Raw genomic sequence first — 26,290 nt, forward strand, 5'->3', positions numbered from 1 at the left:
ACGCTGCGCTTGAAAATCAAAGATGCCATCACATTCCCGAAAGAATAGAGTTATTCGCGTATGCCTGGGACAGTTAGCTGGGGATGCATGATATTGTGGATGTTTGAAGGTTCTTACCATCGGCTTGATATCGGGGTGTGGCACTGCCTCAAAGACTTCATATGCAAGCTCGAGTTCAGGGCCGATGTTGATGTAAGCGCCCTTGTTTTCAGTGGAGTCGCAGTACTTGGGAGCGGAAAAGACAGTGATGCAACGACCATCGTGTTCGACCTCATAACCACCCATCCGCACCTCATGGGAACGAATAATAGCCTTCAGGCCGTTATTTTCACAGAAACGCTTGGTCACGTCAGGACCAAATTGGAGACCGACACCACGCTTGCTGGGACCTCGGCCATTCTCGGTCTGCGGGTCTGTCCAGAGCATCTCCATCATCAGACCCGCTTGGCCAGGCTGCCGTTGGTTGTGGCGGTTGAGCTTGCGGATATCATCCAACTTGATCTTGTCATCGGAGAAGAGACCACCGTGCAAGACAAGATACTTCTCGCCAATCAAGGTGGCCAGTGGCAGAGCCGAGAAGGACTCGGAGAACACCTTGAACACCCGCTCGTTATATTTAGCCTTGCACTCGCCTTCGAAGCCGTATACCTTATTCATATCATCCGTCTCGTGGTTTCCACGGTTAAGGAAAAGACCGTTAGGACGCAACCACTTGTATGCATATAGCAGCAGTGCAATTTCGCAGGACCAGGAGCCACGGTCAACAAAGTCACCGTTAAAGAGGTAGGCGTGAGTATCGGAGGGGGCACCGTTTCGTCGGAAGATCTCCAGCAAATCGAAGTATTGGCCTATTCAAAGTCAGTCACTGTTCCACTCACCAGTCATGGACAATACATACCGTGCGTATCGCCGCAGACCGTTAGCTTCTTGCCCGATTCCACGCCAATTTCCACCATTGTAGGCTCATTGTATACCAGATCTTTGACAGCCTTGATGATCTGGAAGACATATTTGCGATGGATCTTCTTTCCATCTTTAAAGCGCTCAATCATATCATCGATGAATTCTTGCGACATTTCTTCACCAAGACGCACACCATCATAGCCGTCCTCAACATTGATAGCACCGATGTCCAAGTCCGCAAAGGCAGAAGGCGGGTCTGAGATCTCAATGGCCCGCTCAAACTCTCTGCGGCGCACGAGCTTCTCACACTCGGTGGCCTTTAGCTTAGCATTCTGGTTGGTCGGTTCGCGTCTAACCACGGCCTTGAAGTCCTTCAAGGCCTCCTTGTAGCTTAGGATTGCAGTATTGGCGAGGGCACGTCTCCAGTAGGCCTGTGATGGACATGGATTAAGCATGTATCCCCACGACTCCTTTATCTGCAGGCACAAGTTGTCTCTCTTGCTGGCCGGGAATGCCGACTGACCTTCACGTAATTGGGATCCAATTCGATTGCCTTTGTGGCGTCCGCGATGGCAAAGCCGAAAGCTTCGAGCTTAATTTGAGCCTGTGAAACCAAACAGAAGAGGACCGTTAGCTGTGCCGAACCAACGAGCGTGCACGCGACTCTTGGGAATGTGCCACCATGATCGTCGGAAACACACCTGGGCCCGGTTGCAGAAGAACGATGGGTCTTTATCAAATTTGGCAATAGCCTGGTTATAAAAGTCGACTGCGACAGGCCAGTCGTGCTGAGCAAAGGCCTTGTTGCCTTGCACCTTAAGCGCAGTGGCCACTTCTTGATCGGTAGCCATTTGGACGGAGGGAAAACGTGAGGGGCACGAGACAGCGATTATCGGTGCGAAACAAGGGCGCGGAGGAAAAGGTGACAATTATACGAGCCGGAAGGGAAAGACAAAAATGCCAGAAAAGAACAAAACTCCTTGGAATCCACTATAATGTTAGAGAGAAGAAAAAGAGGTCAAGAGCGTGGTCAAAAAAAAAAAAAGTGAGAGAAAGGATAGTCTTGTTCCTGCTTCTCCCATGTTCTTTTTGCCTAATCGCAACGGGTCTTGGCATCGATCCAGACTTGACGGCTAACTCCCATCCATAGCATAATTTTCCCTCTTCGCATCCACACATCTCCTCCATATGTCTTTCTACGCCCCTCCAAACCAGCAGCGTGCACTACGCGCCTGTATGGTTTGCTCCGTCGTCCAAATTCACACTGTGAGAGCTTCTCCCCCTCTCCGTTCCGCGGCCAACTCTAACAAACCTGATTACTCCAGAAATTCATGCGTGAAGGTTGCCCAAATTGCGAGAGCACCCTCCAACTTCGTGGAAACAATGATGCTATTCAAGAATGTACATCACAGGTCTTCGAGGGCCTGATCGCTGTTCGGGATCCGGCTGCGAGCTGGGTCGCTCGTTGGCAGCGGTTAGATAACTACGTGCCGGGCACATATGCGACCAAAGTTACCGGGACAGTGAGTGCATCCTTGATTACTGCAGAATTGGGATTTTGGATAAGCACAGAACGGCTAAATCTGTCTTTCACATTGTCAGCTTCCGGAATACATTATCAACAGTCTAGAGGACTCTGGCATTAAATATGTCCCGTACGTGTTCCTCAAATGCACTCCACTATTTCTGAGATGTTTTCCTCATGATACTAACGGTTGCTTGTCCCAGGCGAGACGGAAGCACTGGCGAGGAAGATGCATGAAGCAGCTACCTTGAGTCTTGACCGCTACACGAACCCACCCTTGCCCATACAGTCTTGGTTCTGGATACCCCTACGGCGCACACACCATTGATTCAATCAAAAGAAGCAATATGAGGGTGGTTCTACAATTTTGCTACAATTTTGCTGGTCGTTCGGAGTTTCGGATGGGAAGCATTACCTACTTTTCTTCAAATTATTTATTGGACTACAGGGGCATAAGAGTAGATTTGGAATACTTCTTAGGAGTTAATAATTCCAGTCTCTTCGGCTGGGGACATTAAGATGAGGAAATGGCTTGTGGAGTAGTTATTTCCTACCCTGGCCCCAGTGGTTCGGTTTGAGTTTTAAGTCAATTCTGGACAAGGACGCTGTCCAGGAATGTATAACTATGGCATTTTTATGACATAAGGTCGTGGTAGAGAAGGGAGAAAGGTGAGCCGTCCAGAAGAAAAAAGGGAAAGGAATAACCGAGAAAAGAGAAAACACGCTAATAAGCCAATTTGAAAACGCCCGGGCACTTCTAAAGGTCATTGCCGGAATTTTTTTTTAGAGGACCTGGACGATCTGTTCGATCTTCTCGAGGAGAATATCGGCTGTAGGAGAAAGATACATTAGTAAGTGGCTCTAAGGCACAAGGAAAGAAGAGAAGGTTGACATACCATGGTGCTTCTGGAAGACCAGCATAGGGCGCAGACGGATAGCAGAGGCGCCACTGCCACCGATGTTCACACCGAAGGACTTGGCCTTGGCGACGAACTGGTCACGCTTGGGAGTGTCCCAGGCGATGAAAGTACCCTGGTTCTTACCACGGAGGTTCTGGAAGTGCTGGGGGTACTTCTCAGCGAGACGGGCGAGACCACCATAGAGGTAGTCACCGGTGATGCGGGTGTTCTCGACGAGACCGAGACGCTCGATCTCCTCAATGATTCCGCGGTAGACCAGGGCACGGGCTGGGTCTCCCATCCAGGTGTTGAACTGGCGGTAGGGCTTATTGGGGCGGAGGGCAGGGTTGCCGAAGTAGTATCCGGCAGTCTGGGCCTTCTTGGAGAAGGTAACCATGTCTGGGGGAGAGGACAGGTTCCAGTGATCGTGGGCCCAGAACTTACCGGTGGCACCAACACCGGTCTGCACCTCGTCGACGATGAAGAGGACGTTAGTGCGCTTGGTGATGTCACGGAGACCTTGGAAGAAGGCAGGCGAGGCGTGGTTGTCACCACCCTCGGACTGGATGGGCTCGACAATTACGGCAGCGACGGGGTTGTGGAACTCCTTGATGAGACGCTCAACCTCGGCCAAGCAGCGCTGCTCCTCGGCAGCGTTCTCCTGGACGTGGTCCTCCAGCGGGTACTTCAGCTGGGGGAAAGTGGCCTGCGGCCAGTCAAAGGCGGGGATATCCAGCTTGTGGATGGCCTTGCTGCGGGTGGTGGACAGGGAGCCGAAGAGACGGCCGTGGAAGGCAGACTTGAAGGAGAGAATAGACAGCTGGGGCGAACCGGGACTCTGGTTGTTCATAGTGGAGAGCAGCTCCTCCTCGGTGAACTCGACCTCGGGGCCACCACGCTGCAGCTGGCGGTAGTACATGAAGGCCGCCTTGTAGGCGGTCTCGTTGGCATCAGAGCCAGCCATGGCGGTGAAGACCTGGTCCAGGCCCTTGGGGGCAGCACGGAGGGCACCAGTCTTGAGAATGTGAGCCCACTCCGAGGAGGGGAAGTTGCCCAGGGCCGGGCGGTTAATCAGGGCGCAGGCCATCTCGGGAGAGGCGGCAACCTTCTGCAGATGGGGGTTGTTGTATCCAACGGGAATGGAAGCAATCTGAGCATACCTACTGAAATCAGCCTCTGTCTTTCCAATTGACTTGTGGCTGGTGACTTACACATCGAGGAGCTTGTTTCCATCGAGATCAGCGATGCTAAAGGCGGGATTAGTTGAGCCTTGGTAGTGGGTTGGGGATCTGCCATACTAGTTTCCAACGGACTGGTTGTAGTCAGTCAGCATGTTCAAGCTGCGAACATCGAAGACCTCATCGAGCTCAATGGCAGCGGCCTGGTTTTTGGGTCCGGGGATTGCCCCCGAGACGGAGGGTGCGGTAGGCTCATTGGGGAAGTAGGGCTTCTCAGCTGCACGCAGACTGGCAGTAGTAGAGAGAGCGCGCGCTGCCGGGAGGCGAGCTACTGAGCGCAGCCGCGTGCTGGCACGGAAGACCGAGGACATTATGATTTTGATGTGAAGGGGGGTGGAGGGGACAAGATTAAAGGTGCGGAGAGAGAATCGCAAACCTAATGAGCAGTTCGGTGCGAGAGAAAGGGACCCTGGTCAATCAACGTAGGTCGGGTGAGAGAGGGCAATAGATGTAGGACAGAAGAAATAAAATAGAACGCCAACAGGCGCAGGGTGGCTTTATATCAGGTGCAGTTGGAGTATGTTATCGGCCTTATCCTGGAGCTCAATAGCTTCTCCCCGCGTATGTATCTTTTTCTGTCGGTGAAATTGACCAATCGGGGGCTGTTCTCTACAGCGAAACGCCGAGCATCCGATGGGGTATCTGGACGAATTGAGAAAGTCTCTGGTGGATTCTTGGTCAAATCTATATGGTAAGCGTTTCCATTCGGATTTCCACGGGGGCTTATTAAGTAACCGGTCCCTGAAATTTTTTGTTAAAAAATGTAAGGGCCGGTTAGTTCTCCGAGGAGCAGGGAATCCCTAATCATAGTACGGATATCGGTTGAACTGTTTATCCGCTTTGCCGGCTGCTCGACACCTGCCATTCCATGGTCTCCACTCATTGATCATTGGTCAATAAATCAACAACTTCTCAAATATCCACTCCACTCATTACGGTCATGTCGGATCCGGTTGATTACAAGGCTTTGTTTCTGAAAGCCGAGGAGGAAAGGAGGCAGGAGAAGACATTGCGAGAGCAAGCAGAAGAGGAGAGAAGGCAGGCTGAGCAAAGAGAGAAACAAGAGCAGGAACGAAATCGCCAGACTACCTTTGAAGAATTTATCCAGCACTGTCATAATCTTCTTTCGAAGCCCTTGAAAGCTGCCAATACCGCCCAGTCTACCACTGGCAAGATTCCACCACCTACTGGCAAGTCCTGCCCACTACGGCTGGAACCCTGGACGGATTGCGCTATCAGGCAACAGGAAATCTACAACTTGGTTTTCATTACTTAAAACCATGGGGTAAAGTTGCGCCACGCCTGTTCGCACCGGTAATTGAGCTGGAGGGGCTGGGACACCGTTTCGCCCGTCGGCCTTTGAGCAGCGAGAAGGACCTTGAGAGCTACGAGTGTTTTGCTGTTGAAGACCACGTCCATGATATTATCGCTGCGCTTTGTCAAATCCCAGAAGCTCGAGAGGAGTTTCAGCTCGGAAATGGGGATTGGTTCGATAGCCATGCCAATGCCCTCAAGGAAAATCCGCCAGACGAGCCACGCCCCGACAAACAACCTGCGTACCCCGACCAGTTTGGTATTCACCGCATTGATGGCAATGCGAAAGCTTTGTTAACTACAGTCGAGTACAAACCGCCGCATAAACTTTCCAACGAGAATATTCGGGCAGGACTTCGACTGATGAACTTTTACCACGAGATCGTCGAATCAGAAACCGTTCCTACAGATGGGCCCGACAAGTTAAAGTATAATGCTGCTCGTCTTGCAGGCTCGGCGATCGTCCAGGAATACCACGTGATGATTCAGGAAGGGCTGGAGTACTCATATTTGACCACTGGGCTTGGGATTGTGCTCTTACGGGTACCCGACGACTGCTCGACTTTGTACTACTCTTTTTGCGAGCCAAATCTCGACATCGAGAATGGCAGTGAAGGTCCTCGGACAGCCATCGAGAGGGTGCTTTGTCTCTGCCTAATGAGCTTTCGTTCGGCCTGTCGGGACCAAACCTGGCGGAACGCTGCTCGGTCACAACTACCAATCTGGGAAACCAGTTTCAGCCATATGCGATCCCAGATTCCACCAGGAGAGTTGCGGCAGAAGCCTCCAGGATCCGATTATAGCAGTCCGGAATGTACCAGTTCGGAGATGATGTCGTCTTAGTACCAGCTATCATCGCCTTCTGAATCGCCTGTGTCCGAGGGACGCCGCCCACCCACCCGTTCCACTCGCTGTGCACCTGCCAGTGCCGCTCGTCAAGGAGACCCTTTAGATTCCGACGACGATCCGGCTCCTTCTGCACAACGAAAGCGGAGTTTCAGTCAAATTGCGTCCTCGCCACCCGCACCGAGTTTCACGCCGACCACCCCAAAGAAATCCTCAAATTCCTCCCATCGCTATACTAGTCAATCTCGTCCACACAATCATGAGTTCTGTACACAAAAGTGTTTGTTAGGCTTACAGCGAGGCGATATGTTGAACCCAAAATGTCCCAATGTGGACCTTCATCGGGTTGGACAAAAGACCAACCGTCATTCAATCCGGGCCGCCGAATTAGTATCCTTGGTCAAGCGACAATTGGACAATAATCTGGACGAATACTGCAGTCCGATCGGGCAATGTGGATCATATGGCGCACCATTCAAAGTGACCTCTGCGGCATACGGCTACACGGTGGTAAGAAAGGGCACAACTTCAGGACTATGGCACGAGGTATCGCAGGAAGCAGATATTAATCACATCCTACAAAGCATTCAAGGCTCTGCGGTGCCGGTGTTTCTGGGTCCTATTGATTTGGCCCAGATCTACTTCCTCCACGGCGCGGGTGAGATTCGCCACATGCTATTGATGAGTGGGGGGGGGGGGGGAGAGAACCTCCGCCATGTAAAGATCGATGCCACCATGAAGCATGCAATCTCGCGGTCAGAGCGGAAAGTTCTCTCCTTAGGTGTGGTGCATGACGACCTCCGCCCCGAGAACATCTTGTGGAGTGATGAGTTGCAACGAGCCTTGATCATTGATTTCCACCGGTGTCACTTGAATCATCGACTGCTACAAACAAAACCTACCTCAAGTAGAGCGGGGCACACAAAGAGAATGATGGATCACGCCACTGACGAGCTTAGAACCAAGCGGATGCATGCCAACTAACAGCATGCAACAGTAAAGAAGACGGCGTGTGATTCAGAGAGTTACAATTCATATTTACCCGCTTGCTAATAAGTCCTTGTTCATTGCTTAGCCTGCTTGCTCAGCCTGACTATCCTCTATTTGTCGAGGCCTCTCGCTTCTAGAAACTCCCTTCGACCTCAAAATCGCCCATCACAGGGAAGCACCGACCATGCAAAAAGCTTTGGAAGTAAGACTCACTTGCACGCCGGGATTCTGGTCTGAAAGTGTAGCGATTTTGCATTTTCGATACCAATACGGAATAAGGTCAACTCAGAATACAGTGACGAGACAATCACGATCAGCCAGCAAGGAAAAGCCGGATTCAATATTTTTAATGAGGTACGAATACCGGTGTCCTCGGTCAATTCTAGGATCTACTTCTTTCACACTGCTCTGCAATCCCACGAAGTAGGTTAAATAGCTAATTATGTGATTTTCGGGGAAGATCGCATGTTTCTTTATTAGTGAAGAATCTAGAAACTAAAAACTATCGAATACGGTAGGCTGCAAACCCATATATATGATAGTTTAGTCCCGGGCGGGCCCGTAGGGCCCCGGATAGGGGTCAATAGTGTAGATCTTGATGGTTCTCGGGAGTCCTAGGATCTTAACCTCCCCTACAAGAGGAAAACGGTCCTCCGTTTCTCTACATTAGTTTTGTGTAGGTACCCGCGAGGCCCTAGGATAGATTTTATCCTTCTGAGAGTGTCTAGGCAGGACCGCACTGTTATATATTTATACATCCTTTAGAAAGAAATTGTCTTTAGTAAGGCTTCTGAGAATAGCTTTACCAAGGGCTTTAAGGCCCTTCTTCGGTTCTTTTAGGCTTTGTTTTAGTATTGTCAGGCACCGTTTTGCTACGAGTGGATATAGATCGGTAACCGGCTTTCCTAATTCGGTTAGCGGCCGTTTTCTGCAGGTTTGCTTCCGGGTACCAATGAGGAAGCGGGGAAGGCCAAACGCCTTTATAGAAGGAGGCAAGGGACCCAAGAGACCCAAGATCATACCGCATTACTCATTTTCATCAAATTCGTCTAGCAGAAAACTCCTCTAATGTTCTCTGAAAACAGTTAGCACTTAGTTTAGTGGGCATTGTTCATCTGGATCGTTCTATTTCAAAGGGAACTTGTCGCCATCCGCCAGGTTAGATTGGACCGACTTTTTGCTGCCACACCCCCTTAAATGAAACATACTCCGACATCTTTACCTTTACCCGCAGGAAGTCTATCATGTCGACCAGCGAAGACGACGTGCGGAAAATGGTTCTGGCTCCCGATGATGCAGTGACCCTACAAAACTCGAGACTAGTCAGCCCTCCTTTATCTGATGGAACACGCTGTATTCACAAATGATGTTTGAACCGATCAAGCGATGAAGAAGAACGGCATCTTCCGCTATCGCCCAGAACAATCTTCTCAAGCTCAGATACCTTTGTCAGTATCCCAGATCATCTCATCTCTTTGGCCGCACTCGAGCATCTGGGCTACAACTCAGAAACGGCAACTCGTATCTGGGAGTATTGGACTAACTGGCCACCTGGGGAACCCAAGAGAGAGACTGATGACGTGTACCATGGCATGCCGTTCATGGACATCGTCCAAGGTTACATTGATAATTCTCCTGATACATGCGAAGATAATGATGCCGAATGGTTTCGCTGCTTCAACTTATATGGAATTCATCGCGAGCTTCAGGAGGTGATCATGGATCCTAAGTTTCGATATATCCGCCTAACCGAGTCATGCAAGTTCTGGGTTCTGGATACTTTCCAGTTACGAAACCGGGCGCTCCAGACGGCACAAGATGCTTCCCGTGAGCGAGATATGGCCAGGCGGCGGGAAGCTTCCCGATCTAGACAAAGTAGTTCTGTTGGATCCGGACAGCGATCGATCTCAGATTCCTTGAGGGTGGTGATGCCCTGGCTATCGCGTGAAACTGCTTTGTCGGAAGCTGCAGCAACTGCAGCTTCAAGAAAACCGGGCCATACAACTCTCTACAAGAGAATTGATCAAGCTCGTGCCAGTGTGTGACTGTGTTCCCTTTGACAACACGGGAATTTGAGACCTGGAGTGAAACCACCTAAGTTGCTTTCGCGGGTTTTCGCTATTTGTTTATTATTACAAAATCGGTGGTGTGTATTTGTTAGAAATATCAATTATTGAGTCGATCGCTAAGCATTTGTGACTATTGATGTCGCTAGTAGTATAAACCCTGGGTTACCGGTCTAGCCAGCAGTTGTCTAGCTCAAGTCGATGCTCGGTAGGCCAAAACTAGAACTTTACATACATCAAGTAAACTACGGCATTACCTGTCTATAGGCACATAGGAGGGGCCAATTACCCGTCCACGGTAGGCGGTAGGTAATTTAGATTTTCGAGTACCTATGTTGTATCCAACTATAATGCCCTATCGCCAATGGCTATACCTATCGCGGGTAGGCCTTGACAAGTGCTGCAGCACCTAGGAAGTTTTGGCGCTGTGACATGATGCTGCGTAAGTATAGGTCTACCAAGTATTACCTTAAAAGATAACAATAGAATTAGTGGTTAAGGTTACCTAGAAAAGAATCAACTGGTATTATTAAGTAAGGAAACATTTAGAGTTACCTTTCTGAGTGGTGAGGCAATTTTATGTCTCCAACGCCTATTAGAAAAGTGAGGTTTAGGCTTGATAAAATAGCTTATTTTACTACAAATCCTGAACCCCTGATCGAGCACGTTCCAGCTCGAACACAGATGCGAGGATCGAGGCGAAAAAGACTGACAGGAGGTGGTTGAGTCAATATCTGGCTGTTTTTCCGTTGATGGTTCATGGTTCTCAAGGTGAAGCTGGGTAAAGCTCGAACACAGACGCGGAGGGTGAGGTGGAAGAGACTGGTGATGGTTCTCAAGGCAAAGGGGGTTGAAAACTGAATACAGACTCGAAAATGGAACGGGAAAGCGGATTGGGCCATGGCAGAGGACTCACTGCGAAGGGATTGTGAGTGTGTTGCATGAGATGGAGCACATGTAAGTTGGAGAGAAGATGAGAAGAAGAAAACAGAGAGGTGGGAGAAAAGAAGCAAGATAGAACGATTTCAAGTCACCCTTGTCGATCACCAACCAGCAAAGAGAGACAGCCATCACCCGACTCATCCATCACCCGCTACGCCTTTATTGCAAAAGAGACTCAAGATCCGCAACACGGGTACCACGATCCTCGGCTTTCCTCGCCGTCTCCCGGAAAGCAGCCTGCATAAGACTCCTCTTACGCTCTTGGATCGCCAACACCCGCTCCTCAATACTATCCTCCATGACCAGTCTCCAGACTGTCGTCTCCCGCTTCTGCCCAAGCCGATACACCCGATCGACAGCCTGATCCTCAATAGCTGGTGCCCACCAGCTGTCACACAGGATGACTTGGTTCGCTGCAACAAGGTTGAGACCAACACTACACACGCTCAGACTTGCGAGGAGGACGGCACACCCAGGATCGGTGGAGAATGAGTTGATGGAGTTATCGCGTTTCACAGACGGCATCTTGCCATCTACGCGGGCGAACTTGATCCCGCGCTGCTCAAGATGTGGCTCGATGAGATTCAAAAACGAGGTCCATTGACTGAAAACTACGGTCTTTGTGCCTGGTGCCTGGCCCTGAGCGGCCAAGATCTTGACCAGGGTCTCGATCTTGCTGCTTGGACTGTCGGGGTTAGCCTCAACGGTGTCGATGTCTTCACCCAGTTCCACGGCCGGGGAGATGAGTGTGTCGGTTTCTTTGATATCTGCGCGGCAGAGCGGACACTTGTGTTGGCGTTCGATAACCTGCTCGATGCAGCCCCGACAATAGGAGTGGACACAGGCGGTTATGACGGGTTGCTCAAGGTTGTCGAGGCAGATGGCACATAGTTCCTGGCTTTCTATCTGGAGCTGCAGCATCTCTTGTAGAGCACGGATGTTCTCGGGTGTGAGAGGTACGACTTTGTGTTCCTCCAGCATGCTCATGAGTTTGTCAATGCGGGTTTTGCAGAGTGCCCAGTGATTGCAGACTTGGCGAAGACGGAGAAGAACCTCGAGGAGATGAGAGTACGTGGTCTTGCCTTCTTTGTCCTTGAAGTCGAGAAGAGCACCCTGGGCCTCGGTTCTATGATTGTTATCAGCAACTTGTTTTCATTATGTGGTAGTTTGTCGATACATACTGGAAAGCACTGTATTTCTCCTGTTCATGGGCGTTGAACTTGATTCGAATGATGCGAGACGTCATCTCGGGCAGCTTCAAGTTGATGAAGCCCATATCCTTTCTACGTCGCAGGCAAATGGTACCCATGAGAGCCTCAAGAAGCAGTCGAGCCTCGGGCTCCCCTGCAGTCAAGGGTCGAATCAAGACACCGTTGAAGATCCTCAAATCTTCCAATCCGCCGGAAAACTTAAGGAAACGGATTTGCGCGTACAAGTCTTTCAGAGTGTTGATAATGGGGGTTCCGGTCAGGGTCCAGCGGGAGTCGGCACGCAAGCCACAAGCTGCAAGGGAAGCCTTGGAACTGGGATTTCGGATGTTATGGCCTTCGTCAAGTACGACACGACGCCAGTGCAGTGAGAAGATGCCCTTAGCAGGAGCGTTATTGTCATTCGGACTGAAATCCAGAGCCAGGGCTCCATAGCTCGTGATCACAACATCATATTTTGCCAAGTTCGCAGCTTCCTTTTTCCCAGAGCCATGATAGATCAAGACACTCGGAGCGGTCTCCTTGTGGGCATGGTCCTGTATCTGATTTCTCCAGTTGCTCATGACACCGACAGGGGCAATGATCAAAGTGGTCTTAGAGGAGACTGCAGTGAGAGGCTTTGCATTTGCAAGAATCAAAGAGATGATCTGGATTGTCTTGCCCAAACCCATATCATCAGCAAGAATGCCACCGCTGGCGAGGGTTGGCTCCGTGGCCGTGGCAAAATTTGTTGCGACATTGAGAAAGTCGTTACATGTCCGTTTCCACAACTGCACGATATCGCTGGAGCCCTTTGCAGGAAGGCTTGGTGATTCTTGCTTGATCATCCAGGCTAGTCCCTGGCGCTGATATGGAAGTAATTGGGTGGAAAGGCCGGCTGGAGTATCGGCCATTGGCATGTTGATCAGGTCAGACTCCTTTTGTCCGAAGGTTTCCACAACCTGACCAATATCTCGGGGGTTGAAGGTGGAGCTCTGTTTGAGAAGTTCTTCTAAGCTCTCATTTTTTTCGCCACCGAGTCCCGCTGGGATCGAGAGGTTCGCATACTCTGAGTCCTGGTTGGCTTGCCATTGTGCTGCAGCTTTGCCAAGAGCCAAAGCACGAGCTTTCTTTGCGGCCTCCTTCCGCTGTTTCTCGGCTTCTTTCTCTACCTTGCGTTCCTCGCGTTCTAGCTCGTTGAGTTGACGAACTGGAAGCTTGTCATTCTGCATTCGTTGTTTCAGATTGGAGCGTTTGATAGGATCGCGGGTCCCGAACAGTTTCAAATCAATAGGACAGTTATAATCTCCAATCGCCCCAGTCAACATGCCTTCGACCATGAGATCACGAGCATCCTTTCAACGAATGTTAGGAATGTCTTGGAGACAATGTGATGGGAGATTTGTACCATATATGACGCCAGCTTGGCTGCCATCTGCCGTGGAATGTGGCCGATCTGGGCGCCCATCACATTGTCAACCTTGATAGCATTGCTGTCATATTGATTATTTGCATCCCGATTTATGATGACACGTTCATCTGGATTGGCACGGCCTCTATAATGGCGCACGCCAACGATCTTTGTAGAAACAATACCTATTTGGTGTCATTTAGTATGGTTTTTGGGACATAAATAGGTGAAGAAACGAGATAATTGAATAGGAACATACCATAGAGGATAGAGCTTGTTAGAGAGGTTTCATCCACCTCCTGAGACCCTTCAATCACATCAAGCGCTTCTTCATCTTCTTCGTCAGCACCAACTACTTGCGTCAGCTGATTCAATGGAATGAAGTCAGCAGACTCGCCAAATCTCCGGCCCGAGCTAGTGTGGTGGTCCAACGGAATGTAGTCGACAATCTCGCCGAATCTCTGGCCTGAGGTGGCTGTTTCGGTGTTCAAAATTGGAGCTGTGCGAATGGACTTTGGCACACGCTCAGACTGCATGTACAAGTCATCTTCGGTAGAAGCGAGATCAGACTTGCGTTTTCCTGCCATCTTTCTTCGGCTTCATTCAACTCATTTGAGACAAGCTTCAGTGTCAGAATACCAGGTGCAATACATAGTGGAAACCACATGTGACCTCGGTGGACTTGGCTATCCCACAACAAAAGTACGAAGATTAGTAATCCAGATCCCACACAGATTGCATAACGTATTCGGTAAACGAGTGGGCCACCCAACCCAACCTACCAATTTTAAATATAAATATATCAACCAAAACGCCATTAAATTAAATATACTAAAATCTTCTATCTAGCTAGGCATCTATTAATCATACGCCCTATTTCTCCACAACCACTACACTTTGGGGGGGCCCGTATACGTGGTTGTAAATAGACTTCCGCAAAGCTCGAAAAGCCCGAAACCCGACCCGACTCGACCCTCAAAAGGGTCGGATTTCGGGCCTATCCCCAAAGCTCGCAGCGGGCTTCGGGCTTTTGGTTTGGGCCCACAGCTCGGAGGGGGGGGGGGCCCCGCCCCCCGAGCCCCCCCCCCCCCCTCTTCGACTAAACAATGCAAACATGCCAATTTCTCGTGACTGCACAAATAATGCAGGAATTCCCAGTAATTTTGAGTAATTCGATTACATCGTTCACTTCAAATTCAATAAATTTTTGATTTGTTCAAGCATATATTAAAGTATTGTGATAAATTTCAGTGTAAACTAATGAGACTGATACATATCATCATCTACATGCTTCCATTTCCTCCCTGACATACGTGGCTGAGTACTATAACTTGGCAATGGAGGATCGCCAGCATCATTATCACCAGTATTATCATCATCAACATCAATCAAACCCCTAGAAATCTCGGGCTGTTCTTCTGTATCACTGATCTGTTCAAATTCAACATCATCAAGATTATCGTCCTTTTCCTCTCTCAGTGCTTCGATCTCATTCAGAGAGAAGAATCGTTCAAGCTCCTTTGCCTCATGTAATTCAAGGTCAAATCTTGATGTACAAAGGAATAGCATCAACTCTTCAATAGTCCCAGCCTTCATACGACCGCGGCGATAATGGCAAATATCGCGAGCAGTGTTAAACAATCGTTCCACACCTGCACCAGTTGCTGGAATTGTAAGAATATCCCGCGCAAGCGAAGCAATCGCAGGAAAACGGCTATGGTTCTCTCGCCAAAAGGGTAGCGGCTCGGAATCAACGACATCTATATAAAATCAGCAACCGTTATTTCTCGAAATAAGACTTGAAGAAGAGTATAACTTACCACCATCAAGATACTGGGTTATCTCGTCGCCAACCGGCTTCGCTTTGGGTTTCTTTGGGCGAAGTAGATTATGAAGAGCTGTGCTTGGCCTTGATCCGGGAGAAGAGACTGTTAGGCCTTGACTAGTAGCTTGACGCTCTTGGTAAGGTAAGAGAGTATCTTGGAATGAGGCTCGATATTTATCACGCCATTCCTTTGTCCAGTCATCGGTGAGAAAGAATTGGAAGCTGTTATCTGGCGCCAGCATAGTACTAATTGCGTAAATATGATCACGATCATGATCTGTCTGCGAATAGTACTCATCAAGCTTCAATCGACTAGCCTCAAGGTATGAAAGCATCTGTTGTTTCCATGGGACATGCTGGTCTTGGCTAAATTTGGCCGATGATTTGACCTTGGCCTTTTACTTGCTGCACGTACTTTTTTTGGTTATTCATACACTTTTCCTGACAACTAACCAATCAACTGGGCTTGTGGTTTAGTGGTATAATACTCCCTTAGCATGGGAGTGGTCCGGGGTTCGATTCCCCGCGAGTCCAGATCTTTTTGGTGTCTCCTCAATTGTGAGGGTCATTTCTTAATTTTTGCAAATGACGGATTAAACAAAAGTAGCAAGCCACCCAGGTATGAAGCTCTATGACGTATTTTTGGTGGCACTTTAGATGTCTGTTGTAGCCTTCTGTCAAGCATGGTAAGACGACTAAAGAGTCCGGTGTGGAGTTGGACGGTGATAGGTGGCTTTAGAGCCTCTGTGGTTTCACTTTCGGCCCCACTGTGCCTTTTAGATCTGCGATCTGCCCAGGTGAGGCTTGTGCGAGGTTAAGTATCATAGCGTGTAAGAGAGGGTGACCCCTGGTTCGTTTCAGGTACGAGATACTGCAAGTTAGTGGAAGGTTAAATAAGTTGATCCTGTGCACATGGTGTACCTGACGGAGACTGATGCCAGGTGACCTTGGGGGCCCCAAGGGGCCGACGAGCCGAGACTTGAGTGATTTTGAATTCCAATCCACTAGATTTTGCTAGCCATACAACCAAAAAACGAAGATTATAGCAAAACAAAAGGATTAAATGGCACATAATTGGTTTTCTTTGTGGTTAATCTCAGTTCCAGTTCATCGCACCAGGATGCGGGGTCACCTTGTATCTTCCCGTTCTAGTTTCCCCACTTTGCTTTTGCACTATTTATGCAAAAATCATTTAACTCTGACTCTGTAAAGAGGATCAGAATCCCTTGGTGTAAAACTATGGGAGCCAAGAAGCGTGACCCAGGAAGATAAGCTCTGCAAAAATTGTGTCTCTGCCGCTGATTTTACGTATGGTAATACTCCCTTGCACAATAGTCTTGGGCAATTGTTCTCGAAATCGAGACATATTGAAAATAACTCTTACATCAAAAGGTGTTGCTTATAGTACATGCTGACAATGAAGAATATCAAACACACCTCGACAGACCTTGGGTTGTTGATGCCCTAGTTCGTTGAGCACCATTCGAATTTACACCATTTATCAAAAGTCCACAACTCTTCCAAAATGTCGAGTACAAGTATCCCGTTGATTTGAAATTCTGGATAGACAGTATGGTTATCACTGCCCAAAGTTGATTCCAAGATGGCAAGGATGGAAGAAGCCCTAAAACTGGACGTGAGGCCCAGCACCCTGAAGCACATGCCTATGTAAGCTAATTGATCTTCAGTCCTAACTTGTCATACACAAATAGTTCAAATATGGCATCGGGATAATTTTAATACTGCTTCATTTGAAGACCTGGCAAATGTTCTAGTCTTGCTCTCACACTAGATTCCCAGGTATCTTTGTTTCATTACTACTTAGTCCAGCGAGTCAATCTAAAAGTAACATAACGCATGCACCAAATGAAGGCTTGGAAGCAATGACCGAAAGTACCTGGTATACCTCTCAAGAATTGAGTGTAAGAACTGCCGTGGAACAGTGTACCACAGCCCTGAGTTCAGTCCAAGGTAATTTACAACGCGCTATGTCTTAATAGGCCTTTTCAGACATGGTTAAAGAGACTTATAACTGTCCGGGTATTCAATACCCATCATTGGACAAACAAATGCTAGTTCAACAAAGTATCCTCCGGACCAACGATATACTCGACAGGACCCTAAACCCTTGCAGATTTTCTCTACTTTTACCATTCTATTCCGTAAAGTTGCAACGGTATTCCTTTTAAGCCCAGAAACTACGCACTGGGTGGTTCATATGGATAGCATTAGAAATTGCGGGGACTCTGCCTTAGGGATATGCTTTTATACCACGCTCCCCCCACAGGTGTAACGTTCTCCTACCTTGAGCAATCGTCCAGACGCCATTTGTGTTTCTTTGCTGACTGCAAAAGCTGAAACATTTTCCAATGTCGTTCAAATGCCGTTCAAAAGCCATCGAAAGTGCTCGCAGCCGAAAGCTCCATTATCAAGGATGTCTCCAGCTAAGCTTTGGTCCTCTGCCTAAGGGTGTTACATCCAGAACAGCCTACACAGACCTATTTGAGACTATAACCTCAAGTGTGCCCTGAATCTAGAGTCAATAGTCAATGGGAGCGGGGCATTAGGAATGATAAATAGTTTATCATATCTGTAGCACCTCCATGCTCACACAAAGGGCCAACTTGACTGCCAATCATTTACTTTAGGGCTTTTTGGTAGTCTGACAAATTTGTCCATCTTCCTGAGGTCAGCGTAAAAAAAAACCACGTAGGCGCATACATAATCCAAACTAGCCTTTTTCTAGTATTTGAATTACCATCTGAACTGGTCCTTCAAGCTCTTTCCGTTTGCCTTGCATCCATCGTGAGTTTCTCTCCCCCACCTTTTCAACCTCGGAGCCCTATTCAGAGCTTGACTACATTTCATCAACTTTCACAGCAACCTTTCAACCACAGTATTCCTCCTTCGCTTTTCCCCATCAAGGAAAAGCCGTCAATCATCAAAATGCCCGATCCAAGCGGAAACGATGCGGTTGGGGGGTATGTAACCGCTTGATGACCACCATTCTGACCCAAGCTCTGTGACTGACCCGTCAATTAGAATGACCGAGAATATTACCGGGGAGTAAGTAACCTAGCGCGAATCAATATGTGCTCGTCGAGGCGACTCTCTACTTTAACTTCAGGTCAAACTGATATGCAATAGGATCAAAAACCCCCTCGCCGGAATCCCTCACACTCAGCTTATGGCGGATGTGACGGTTTATGCTACTGAATACGACCTTGAGGACATTCTGCCCCTCTTGCAGAAAGGCGCTTTGGTAGCTCAGTCCCCGGCGGGGATTGATGAAATCTCCGAACTCAATGATGATGACCGTCGTGTTCTTTACGAGGAGCACAATCGGCGTTGGAAACACCCGTTTGCGTTGTACTACACCATCGTTCTCAACTCAATCTCGGCAGCTATTCAAGGCTGGGATCAGACTGGTCAGAATGATATTTTGTCCAATCATTCAGGTCCAGTCCTGACTAATGCTTCTCATAGGTTCGAACGGTGCTAATCTGACCTTCGATGTCCAATTCGGCATTCCAAACAACTCGCCTAAATGTCCTGACCCAAAGACCTGCAAGCGTAACCAGTGGATTGTTGGGTTTATCAATGGGACTCCATACATTACCATTTGTCTATTGTGAGTGATAAACTTGTTTCACATCCAAGAAACCTTCTAACATTTAAACCACCCTTTTCAGTGTTGCGTGGCTCTCTGACCCTCTGAACCATATTCTCGGCCGTCGTGGCACAATCTTCTTGGCCGCAATCTTCAGTCTACTAGCCCCATTGGGCTCCAGTCTCACTCAACATTGGGGTGAGCTCGTTGCCTGTCGTGTTCTTCTAGGACTTGGTATGGGTCTCAAGGAAGTCACAGTTCCTGTTTACTCAGCTGGTAAGTGCTCTTGATCGATACATCCTAAAAAGTCGTGCGTACCCTAATTACGCTAAACACCCAATAGAAAACGCACCGACAAATATTCGTGGCGGCCTAGTTATGTCATGGCAGCTTTGGACGGCCTTCGGTATCTTCCTTGGAACGTGCGCGAACCTCATTGTGGTCAACACCGGTGAGATTGCTTGGAGACTACAGCTAGGCTCTGCATTTATTCCAGCTGTGCCACTGCTTATTGGTATCTGGTTTTGCCCCGAGTCTCCGCGGTGGTTGATGACCAAGAAGAACCACAAGAAAGCCTTTGCGTCTCTTCTCAGACTGCGGAACAGCCCTTTACAGGCTGCTAGAGATTTGTATTTGATTCACGCCCAGCTGGAGAAGGAGAAGCAGTTGATTACTGAGTCGGGATTCTCCAAGAGTGACAATGTGTTCATCCGTTTTGTGGAATTGTTCACGGTACCCCGTCTGCGTCGTGCCGTCCAAGCCTCTGGCATTGTAATGATCGCCCAGCAAATGTGTGGAAGTAAGTAAAAGATCCGAGACAGGGAAGAGCTGGACTGATGCCATTCTCGATTTCTAGTCAACATCATCTCATTCTACTCCTCAACTATCTTTCAACTGGCCGGTGCTTCCAACATCGAAGCACTTCTTGCATCATTCGGGTTTGGCCTTATCAACTTCGTGTTTGCCTGGCCCGCCGTGTGGACAATTGATACATTTGGCAGACGAGGCTTGCTCCTTTTCACCTTCCCTCAAATGTGCTGGACACTTCTCGCAGCTGGGTTCTGTTTCTGGATTCCCACAAGCAGTAACGCGCACATTGGATTGATCGCATTCTTCATCTACCTCTTTGATGCATTCTACTCCCCCGGAGAGGGACCTGTTCCATTCACCTACTCTGCCGAGGTGTTTCCGCTGTCTCACCGTGAAGTGGGAATGGCCTGGGCGGTTGCAACCAACAACTTCTGGGCTGCTGTTATCTCGCTGACATTCCCATGGATGCTGCGAAAATTCACTCCGCAAGGTGCGTTTGGGTTCTATGCTGGCTTGAATCTCATTGCGTTTGCTATGATATTCTTCTTTATGCCAGAAACCATGCAGCGCTCGCTTGAGGAATTGGACTTTGTGTTTGGCGTCCCGACCCGAACTCATGCCAAGTACCAACTGACCAAGGTCCTCCCGTGGTGGATTAAGAGGTATGTTCTGATGCGCAAGGATGCGGTCTGCCCCGAACTTTACCAGGTCACCCAAGATTATGCCGCAGCCCCCGGCATCGTTGGTGATTCAGAGAACCATGTGAAGACCGACGAGAATGAGCATCACACCGAACATGTTTAATCGGAGTCCAAGATACAACTCACGATCTATAAGATCAGATTCTTTGCTCCTTTTTTTCTCTTGTTTTTCAATTCCGTATGCTGATGGGAACTGATTTCCTCTGGATTTCAGATAGGGGGATTCGCCCATTTAGGGCTGAACTATGACCGTCTTGGCCACTTTTATCAATTGCTTTTAGTTTTACTTCAAATCAATTTTGCGGAACCTCTTTTCATTCCACATCCACAATTCAATCTAGTACTGGTTTATTAGCTTGACCGCAACTAGAAATGTCCAGCCCATGTCCTTTCCTCCGCCTCATTGGAAGCAAAACCCCGTGTTCTCGCAAATTGTTCAACCTCCACATCCCTTGTTATGTGAAGCCAAACTCCTCTGCTCGCCGTACAGGGATTATAAGTGTGGGACCTGACAAAGTCGAAGTTTCCGTGGCTGCCGTTCCACGCGACGGGGCAGCTAATATTGCAGTGTCGCATGTCTTCGCAGAGGTGGGAATTACCCTTGATGTTTTCTCTTGCTTCCCGTCTTTCTTATGGATTGAAGATAAAAATTTCATCTGACCAGTCGCTAGATCTTCAAAGTTCCAAAATCGAGCGTCCAGGTAATTCGTGGCGCGAAATCACGCGAGAAAACGTTGTGTGTTGCCGACCTGGAGATCGGAGACGACGGCGAAGAAGCTTACTTGCAGCGCGCGACACAAATTCTCGAGGCCGCTGTCAGATCCTGAAATTCCTACAACATAGCCTGCACATCGAATTTACAGCCTATCGATTCTCACTCGCTGGCTCATATTTTTTGGACACAACTCTCTAATTGTTTGATCCCGTGACGCAACATCCTTTTTTTTTTTTTGGCGGAGCTCCAGCCGAACATCAATCTTTGACCACCTCAAACAGCTCAAAAACCCGCCAGAATGACAGACGATGCACACAATGACATGGAAATTGACACGGAAATTTCTTTAATGGAAAATGCTAAGCGCAAAGCGCCAGAGCCAAAGCCAAAAACCATTCATTTCACGTCGCGCAATCCACCCTGGACATACCTAAAGCTCAAGCTGTAAGCTATCCATCGACTTTGCTCTTTTCCTCGTTCGCACTTAGGCAGAAAATCACCCTGCGAAAAATCACGCTAATTTTGAAATCTTAGTGTTTCCCAGCCAGGAAGCACGTCACAACACCTCGATGCCGTCTCCGCACGAACCTACCTCTCCTCCGCGTTGTCGCAATTCCTCGGCCTGACAGGAGCAGCCATTCCGATCGACATCCTGAAGATTGAGACTGGACCCCCATCAACCACAAAACTCGATATTGTGTGGATTCGAGTTCCTCGCGAGGATGCCTCGGCCGTCGTGAGCGCAGTGAGCTCGTGGATTGGCAGCGGAAATAACTCAGCAGGCTCTGGGGATGTTGCATGGAGGGTTTGTGCCAAAGGAAATTTTCTTGGTGCCCTGGTTGCCGGCTCTGGGGCCGACTTGTTCGTTCCCTAGGCTAGTGGACTGTACTCGTGCCTCAACATGAGTACTCCTAGAAACGATTTTAAAACTATGGATAGTCTATATATTTGACTTTCTGTCAAACGATTGGCTGCGAGTCATGGCGAGACTTGTGTGACTTTCGTCACAATCTATGCGTGCTGTTGTGCATACTGCGTGGGTTTGGCTGCAGGGCCGTTGCATGAAATCCCATGATCCAGACAACGACAATGCCAGCCCCAAATGGAATGGGTTTGACTTGGTCTGATGCCGTGAGCCGGGCAACAATCGAGTGCCTGAGACTGAGCTTGTCTCATCCAAGGCTCCCTAGAACGGACCGAGACATAGACACTTGGCCTATATCGGCGGGTGAAGACATGGAAGTACTTTTTTTTGGCAAGGTCGGGTGCAACAAGGAAGAAAGGGAACCGATTCAGGAGCCAATAGCAAACTATGTACGCAACTTCAAGACAAGCCAGAAGTCTTTTTTTTTGTATTTGGAGTCCACATGACTCGGATGAAAACGCCAAAACTCACACGCTGGCGCACGATCATTACCACTTTGATCCCGCTTCTTGAAATGCACAATAAATCCTCATCTTCTACCAAGAAGAATACCTTTTAAATGTTTCCCTGATTGTCGGCGACAATTTTGCATGGAAAATCAGACTGATGACGCGGTGGTCTTGGGGGGAAGATTTTCCACGATTGTAGATGTATCTGACGCTGAAGATGATGGATTGGCAACCACCTTGGTTCGTAGTGCCTCACGAATTTCCTCGACGCTTCGCTCTTTCCATTCAGGGTATCCCAACTGACTAAGAGGGAATAGAACGAGGTTGTCAGCGCGTGACATGAAGTCATTGACAGTGGGCCGGGGAGTGGCAGTCATGATGTCGATTTCGACGGCGATCTGCCGGCAGTAGGTGTCCAGTGGAAGATCATTGACATCGTGGCCGAAAGGGTTCTCGATTTCACTGCCGATTGTAGCCAAGCCGAGGATGATATAGGCAGCCACTTGAATATCTATTAGAACACCTCTTGTGCTTGTGCAAGGGAGATCATTCATCATTCAGTAGCTCTTACCGATGGATGCGGGGATGGTGATCCATTCCAAGGCATTGTAAAGCTGGAATGGAAGGACCAGGATGTAGATCCACGAAATCTGAGCAATGGCAATGCTGTATGCGGTAGGCAAGGGGGTGTCCAGGACACGTTCTGTGCCAGTCAAAACCTCATTCAAGGTGGCCATCATGGTGACTTTTGTTGAGTTAGAGTTGGAGCACTACAAGATAAGGGGTGGAAGACCTACTGGCTTGTCCCTGATGCAGAGTTGAAGTTATAGTGCCGTTGGCTACGCATGAATCGATATAGGCGGACAGATGGTTAAGAATCTCCAGGGGCAAATGTCCAAGAGGCTTCTTGGAGCGCTTGACATACTTCCGAGGGTTTGACTCGGCGAAGGACACACCCAGGTACTCTCCTGCGGACTTCCAAATAGTTTTAGGCGGAGGGTTGACAACCATGCGGTCGTGAGCATCACGGGCAAAAGTGTCGAGGTGTCCCGCCAGGCCAGCCAGATCATCGTATGCGATATCGGGCTCGAAGCGGAGTTTGTGTTTAAGGGAGACAGCAAAGCCCAAAATGAGGTTCAACGCGGAGCTGGACAGAGCTTATTAGAACCAACACTACCAAGATTACGCTCTCCTGGGGTATCGCGTACAGTTTTCTTAAAAGGTCTTCTTTCCCTTCTTCCCCTTCTCTCTCGCCAGTATTGATCCAAATTGTACGCGAGAGGTTGCGAGACGTTTGAATGAGCTGGGACCAATATTTACGCCCATCTGCCCATCTGCAGTGCAAACTGGGTTAGTCTATGGCTCGAGCCGAAACCAATAATGGGGTAATAAAATACCTCTCATATGCAGTTGAGCTGCGGAATGACAAAGACAAACCCACCACGAAACCCAGCACGGTGAGCAGGATGTTGTTGATACCAACTTGTTCGAGGTCAGTGTATAGTTCCAATTAACGCACTGATCCATGACTTGGGGACCACTCACTGTCATGAACGGTTTTGGAAAAGACAGTAATAGCGGTCGACCAAATAGTGACCGTCAGAAGTGGGATGATCATTTTTGGCATGATGCTGCCGTGCATTCGCATCATGATGGGCCACTTGGAATGTTTTTCCATGTTCCGGGGGCCATGCTAGACAAAGAATAGATTAGCCCGCCAATCTACTGTTTCATACTATGTTCCTGTCCTCCGGTTCGTATTCTATGTCGAGTATCTCACAATCGAGTCGACTTACAAAGTATCGCTCCAACTCACTCGAATTCCGTCGATCTAGCTGGAATTGCGTGTCACGCGAGGTAGCTAGATTACCCAAGAATGTCGGTCGAGGGGTAATGCGGCCAAAAGAGGAGACCTGCTCCTTGTCATGGGTTGGCGCCGTCTGATGATGGACGTGCGAGCGTACATCTGCCGGGACCGGCGCAGCAGTGCTGTCTGCTGCTGGTGCCAGTGCCGGTGTATCAGCTGGAGGGGCACTGTGGCCGTCCGTCATGACGAGGCAACAGAACGTCAAAAGGAGATTGAATAGATCAGTTTGAATGCAGCCGAAATTGGGCGGGTTCTGATAATAGAATGAATTAACAGAAAGGAAATCTACAAGAGAAATTAGAACATCGAACAAGAATAGTAAAAAACGAAGTAAAAGGAAAAATTGCAGGGGAAGTAAAAGTGAAACACGGGCTGTTCGCTTGACAGGGGCGGTTCAACGGGGATCTAGACTGAGGGTTGACGGACACGTCCGCATGTTTAATTTTAGCCATCCAGGGGGAAGTTTCTTCCAAGATAATTTAATTGGTCTACGCAGATTTCACGGGGGGGGGGGGGCATTGCTCATGAACCGTCCGGGTCGCGATTGGGCTAGGGTTAGTGTTCCAGATTACTCCGTATACCCAGATTATAGATCCAAGCCCCAAACTGTAGAACGTTTCAACACAACATAAGCGCCGGAATATGTTGTAGGCGCATTACTCCGTCCTTCGCCGGTCGTATAAAAGGAACGGAGAAAATCAAGATACATGGATACAACATGAGACATCATCTTGAGCTGTCGACTTCCTGCTTAAGTACGAGCGTCTCTCCTTGGTGGAAATCCAAACTCCAAGTGATAGTGCTGAGGTTGTTAAGAGATTACAACAGTTCAATCAAGTCCATAGGCGAATTTAGAATTGTTTCTGAAGGACTCCAAACTCCGTACGGAGTACTTCCAAGGTTATACATTTGTGGATTAAGGATTTCCTCATTTGGATTGCCTAGACGCTAATCCATAAAAGGAAAAGGATCCGATACCCCTGTCAGCCAGTGAAGCTATAGGGGGGGAGGGGGAAGAGAATCATATAAAAAAGGGAAAAAAAAATGGGCTCAATTGACAACTTAAATGAGATAGAAGATGCCACTACAATAGTGAACAACAAGGCCCAACAGGCGCAAGAATACCGAGGCGTTCCGCTCCTTCCAACTGAGGCCAAAGATCTTTGTCAATTGCACCCAATGCGGTTTATGTTGTAAACGTACGATTTTTAGACCAACTTTCCACTCCAAATCCTGTTTCACCGGCAACTATGATCCAGCTGGGGCACCCCTCCGGTGAAGCTGGAATTGCAGAGGTCGAAGCGTCGGTGCTCTGCAGATCATTTCCAACAGCGCGTCGATGACGCCAGAGCAGATTGTTGCGAGTGCCACCCTAGGCGTGGCCAAGACTTTCGCTGAAAACTTCATGTGTAGAATGATCGTGCCAAGAGGGAACGAATGCTGTCTCGAATAATTGAGTGCAATCAAATTTATTGCTCTGGCACTGGAGAAAATGAGATGACGATGAACCTAGTAGCAACGCTATCGGTTCTGAGGCTCCGGCTCCGACGTGAGCTGTGGATCAACTAGCAGGACGATGTCGAGATCCCTAAAGCTGATGCCACCTCAGCATCTGCGTTGGTGGCCACAGATGCCGAGTTCGTTGTTCCTCCACCTCAATCCCCTAGAAACATCCACTCTCCACCTCTCCAATCCCCGAATAGCGAAAGCATTGACCCTGCTCTTCTTCCATCATCTTTGACGACTCCACTCGAACACGTGGATTTTAGGTAGCGAGATAGAGACCGACGACAAACACCGTTACCGACGGTCCACACCAAAGCTTCTCTTATTCAGCAGCGAAACTTTCCTCGGATGCTTCGTCGACGACACTTTTGTGACTAAAAGTACTCGGTGTGGATAGCATCATGCAACAAGTTGTTTAAAACACCCACTTCGGTACGCATACACTTGAGAAAAGTGCACCAGATTAGCCCAGAGGAGACGAAGACGTTTCTGCCTCCGAAGCGTGGGGGCCCGGTGAATCCTCAGAGTCCGGTGCTGGGTTGTCCAATCAAGATGTCAGAA

At 48.7% G+C, this 26,290-nt stretch overlaps 10 protein-coding genes and 1 non-coding gene across 11 annotated transcripts; 6 read left to right on the forward strand and 5 right to left on the reverse strand.

Moving 5' to 3' along the window:
• Window positions 1-28: 28 nt before the first annotated feature.
• Window positions 29-1,754, reverse strand: Pdw03_7291 (Serine/threonine-protein phosphatase; the record flags this gene model as incomplete). The annotated part of the gene is made up of 5 exons (XM_066101609.1): window positions 29-64; window positions 118-848; window positions 899-1,334; window positions 1,427-1,507; window positions 1,605-1,754. The coding sequence occupies 5 exons, from the start codon at window positions 1,752-1,754 to the stop codon at window positions 29-31; spliced, it is 1,434 nt and encodes a 477-aa protein (XP_065956692.1).
• A 337-nt stretch (window positions 1,755-2,091) lies between these two features.
• On the forward strand, window positions 2,092-2,665 carry Pdw03_7292 (Transcription initiation Spt4-like; the record flags this gene model as incomplete). The annotated part of the gene is made up of 4 exons (XM_066101610.1): window positions 2,092-2,169; window positions 2,229-2,426; window positions 2,506-2,558; window positions 2,632-2,665. The coding sequence occupies 4 exons, from the start codon at window positions 2,092-2,094 to the stop codon at window positions 2,663-2,665; spliced, it is 363 nt and encodes a 120-aa protein (XP_065956693.1).
• Window positions 2,666-3,211: 546 nt separating this feature from the next.
• Window positions 3,212-4,876, reverse strand: Pdw03_7293 (4-aminobutyrate transaminase; the record flags this gene model as incomplete). Its single annotated transcript, XM_014678555.1, has 4 exons — window positions 3,212-3,258; window positions 3,325-4,487; window positions 4,539-4,574; window positions 4,626-4,876. The coding sequence occupies 4 exons, from the start codon at window positions 4,874-4,876 to the stop codon at window positions 3,212-3,214; spliced, it is 1,497 nt and encodes a 498-aa protein (XP_014534041.1).
• A 629-nt stretch (window positions 4,877-5,505) lies between these two features.
• Window positions 5,506-7,709, forward strand: Pdw03_7294 (Reticulocyte-binding protein 2 like a; the record flags this gene model as incomplete). The annotated part of the gene is made up of 3 exons (XM_066101611.1): window positions 5,506-5,677; window positions 5,725-6,518; window positions 6,723-7,709. 3 exons carry the CDS (start codon window positions 5,506-5,508, stop codon window positions 7,707-7,709), a joined length of 1,953 nt encoding a protein of 650 aa, XP_065956694.1.
• Window positions 7,710-8,959: 1,250 nt separating this feature from the next.
• Window positions 8,960-9,760, forward strand: Pdw03_7295 (uncharacterized protein; the record flags this gene model as incomplete). Its single annotated transcript, XM_066101612.1, has 2 exons — window positions 8,960-9,068; window positions 9,156-9,760. 2 exons carry the CDS (start codon window positions 8,960-8,962, stop codon window positions 9,758-9,760), a joined length of 714 nt encoding a protein of 237 aa, XP_065956695.1.
• Window positions 9,761-10,882: 1,122 nt separating this feature from the next.
• Window positions 10,883-13,908, reverse strand: Pdw03_7296 (SNF2 family helicase, putative; the record flags this gene model as incomplete). The annotated part of the gene is made up of 4 exons (XM_014678552.1): window positions 10,883-11,849; window positions 11,905-13,265; window positions 13,319-13,506; window positions 13,581-13,908. 4 exons carry the CDS (start codon window positions 13,906-13,908, stop codon window positions 10,883-10,885), a joined length of 2,844 nt encoding a protein of 947 aa, XP_014534038.1.
• An 836-nt stretch (window positions 13,909-14,744) lies between these two features.
• Window positions 14,745-15,388, reverse strand: Pdw03_7297 (HAT dimerization; the record flags this gene model as incomplete). The annotated part of the gene is made up of 3 exons (XM_066101613.1): window positions 14,745-14,752; window positions 14,974-15,081; window positions 15,142-15,388. 3 exons carry the CDS (start codon window positions 15,386-15,388, stop codon window positions 14,745-14,747), a joined length of 363 nt encoding a protein of 120 aa, XP_065956696.1.
• Window positions 15,389-15,608: 220 nt separating this feature from the next.
• Window positions 15,609-15,680, forward strand: Pdw03_tRNA77. Its single transcript has one exon. It is a non-coding gene; the product is annotated as a tRNA-Ala (tRNA).
• Window positions 15,681-18,092: 2,412 nt separating this feature from the next.
• Window positions 18,093-20,370, forward strand: Pdw03_7298 (MFS sugar transporter, putative; the record flags this gene model as incomplete). Its single annotated transcript, XM_014678551.1, has 7 exons — window positions 18,093-18,127; window positions 18,189-18,212; window positions 18,294-18,574; window positions 18,633-18,777; window positions 18,839-19,032; window positions 19,100-19,555; window positions 19,613-20,370. 7 exons carry the CDS (start codon window positions 18,093-18,095, stop codon window positions 20,368-20,370), a joined length of 1,893 nt encoding a protein of 630 aa, XP_014534037.1.
• A 910-nt stretch (window positions 20,371-21,280) lies between these two features.
• Window positions 21,281-21,856, forward strand: Pdw03_7299 (ribonuclease P/MRP protein subunit POP8; the record flags this gene model as incomplete). The annotated part of the gene is made up of 2 exons (XM_014678550.1): window positions 21,281-21,426; window positions 21,517-21,856. The coding sequence occupies 2 exons, from the start codon at window positions 21,281-21,283 to the stop codon at window positions 21,854-21,856; spliced, it is 486 nt and encodes a 161-aa protein (XP_014534036.1).
• A 649-nt stretch (window positions 21,857-22,505) lies between these two features.
• On the reverse strand, window positions 22,506-24,407 carry Pdw03_7300 (Bestrophin-like; the record flags this gene model as incomplete). The annotated part of the gene is made up of 7 exons (XM_014678549.1): window positions 22,506-22,858; window positions 22,928-23,101; window positions 23,154-23,503; window positions 23,565-23,690; window positions 23,754-23,838; window positions 23,902-24,049; window positions 24,153-24,407. The coding sequence occupies 7 exons, from the start codon at window positions 24,405-24,407 to the stop codon at window positions 22,506-22,508; spliced, it is 1,491 nt and encodes a 496-aa protein (XP_014534035.1).
• Between the last annotated feature and the right edge of the window lie 1,883 nt (window positions 24,408-26,290).

This window comes from Penicillium digitatum, chromosome 2 (assembly GCF_016767815.1).
Source record: "Penicillium digitatum chromosome 2, complete sequence".
In the NCBI taxonomy this organism is placed as follows: domain Eukaryota; kingdom Fungi; phylum Ascomycota; class Eurotiomycetes; order Eurotiales; family Aspergillaceae; genus Penicillium; species Penicillium digitatum.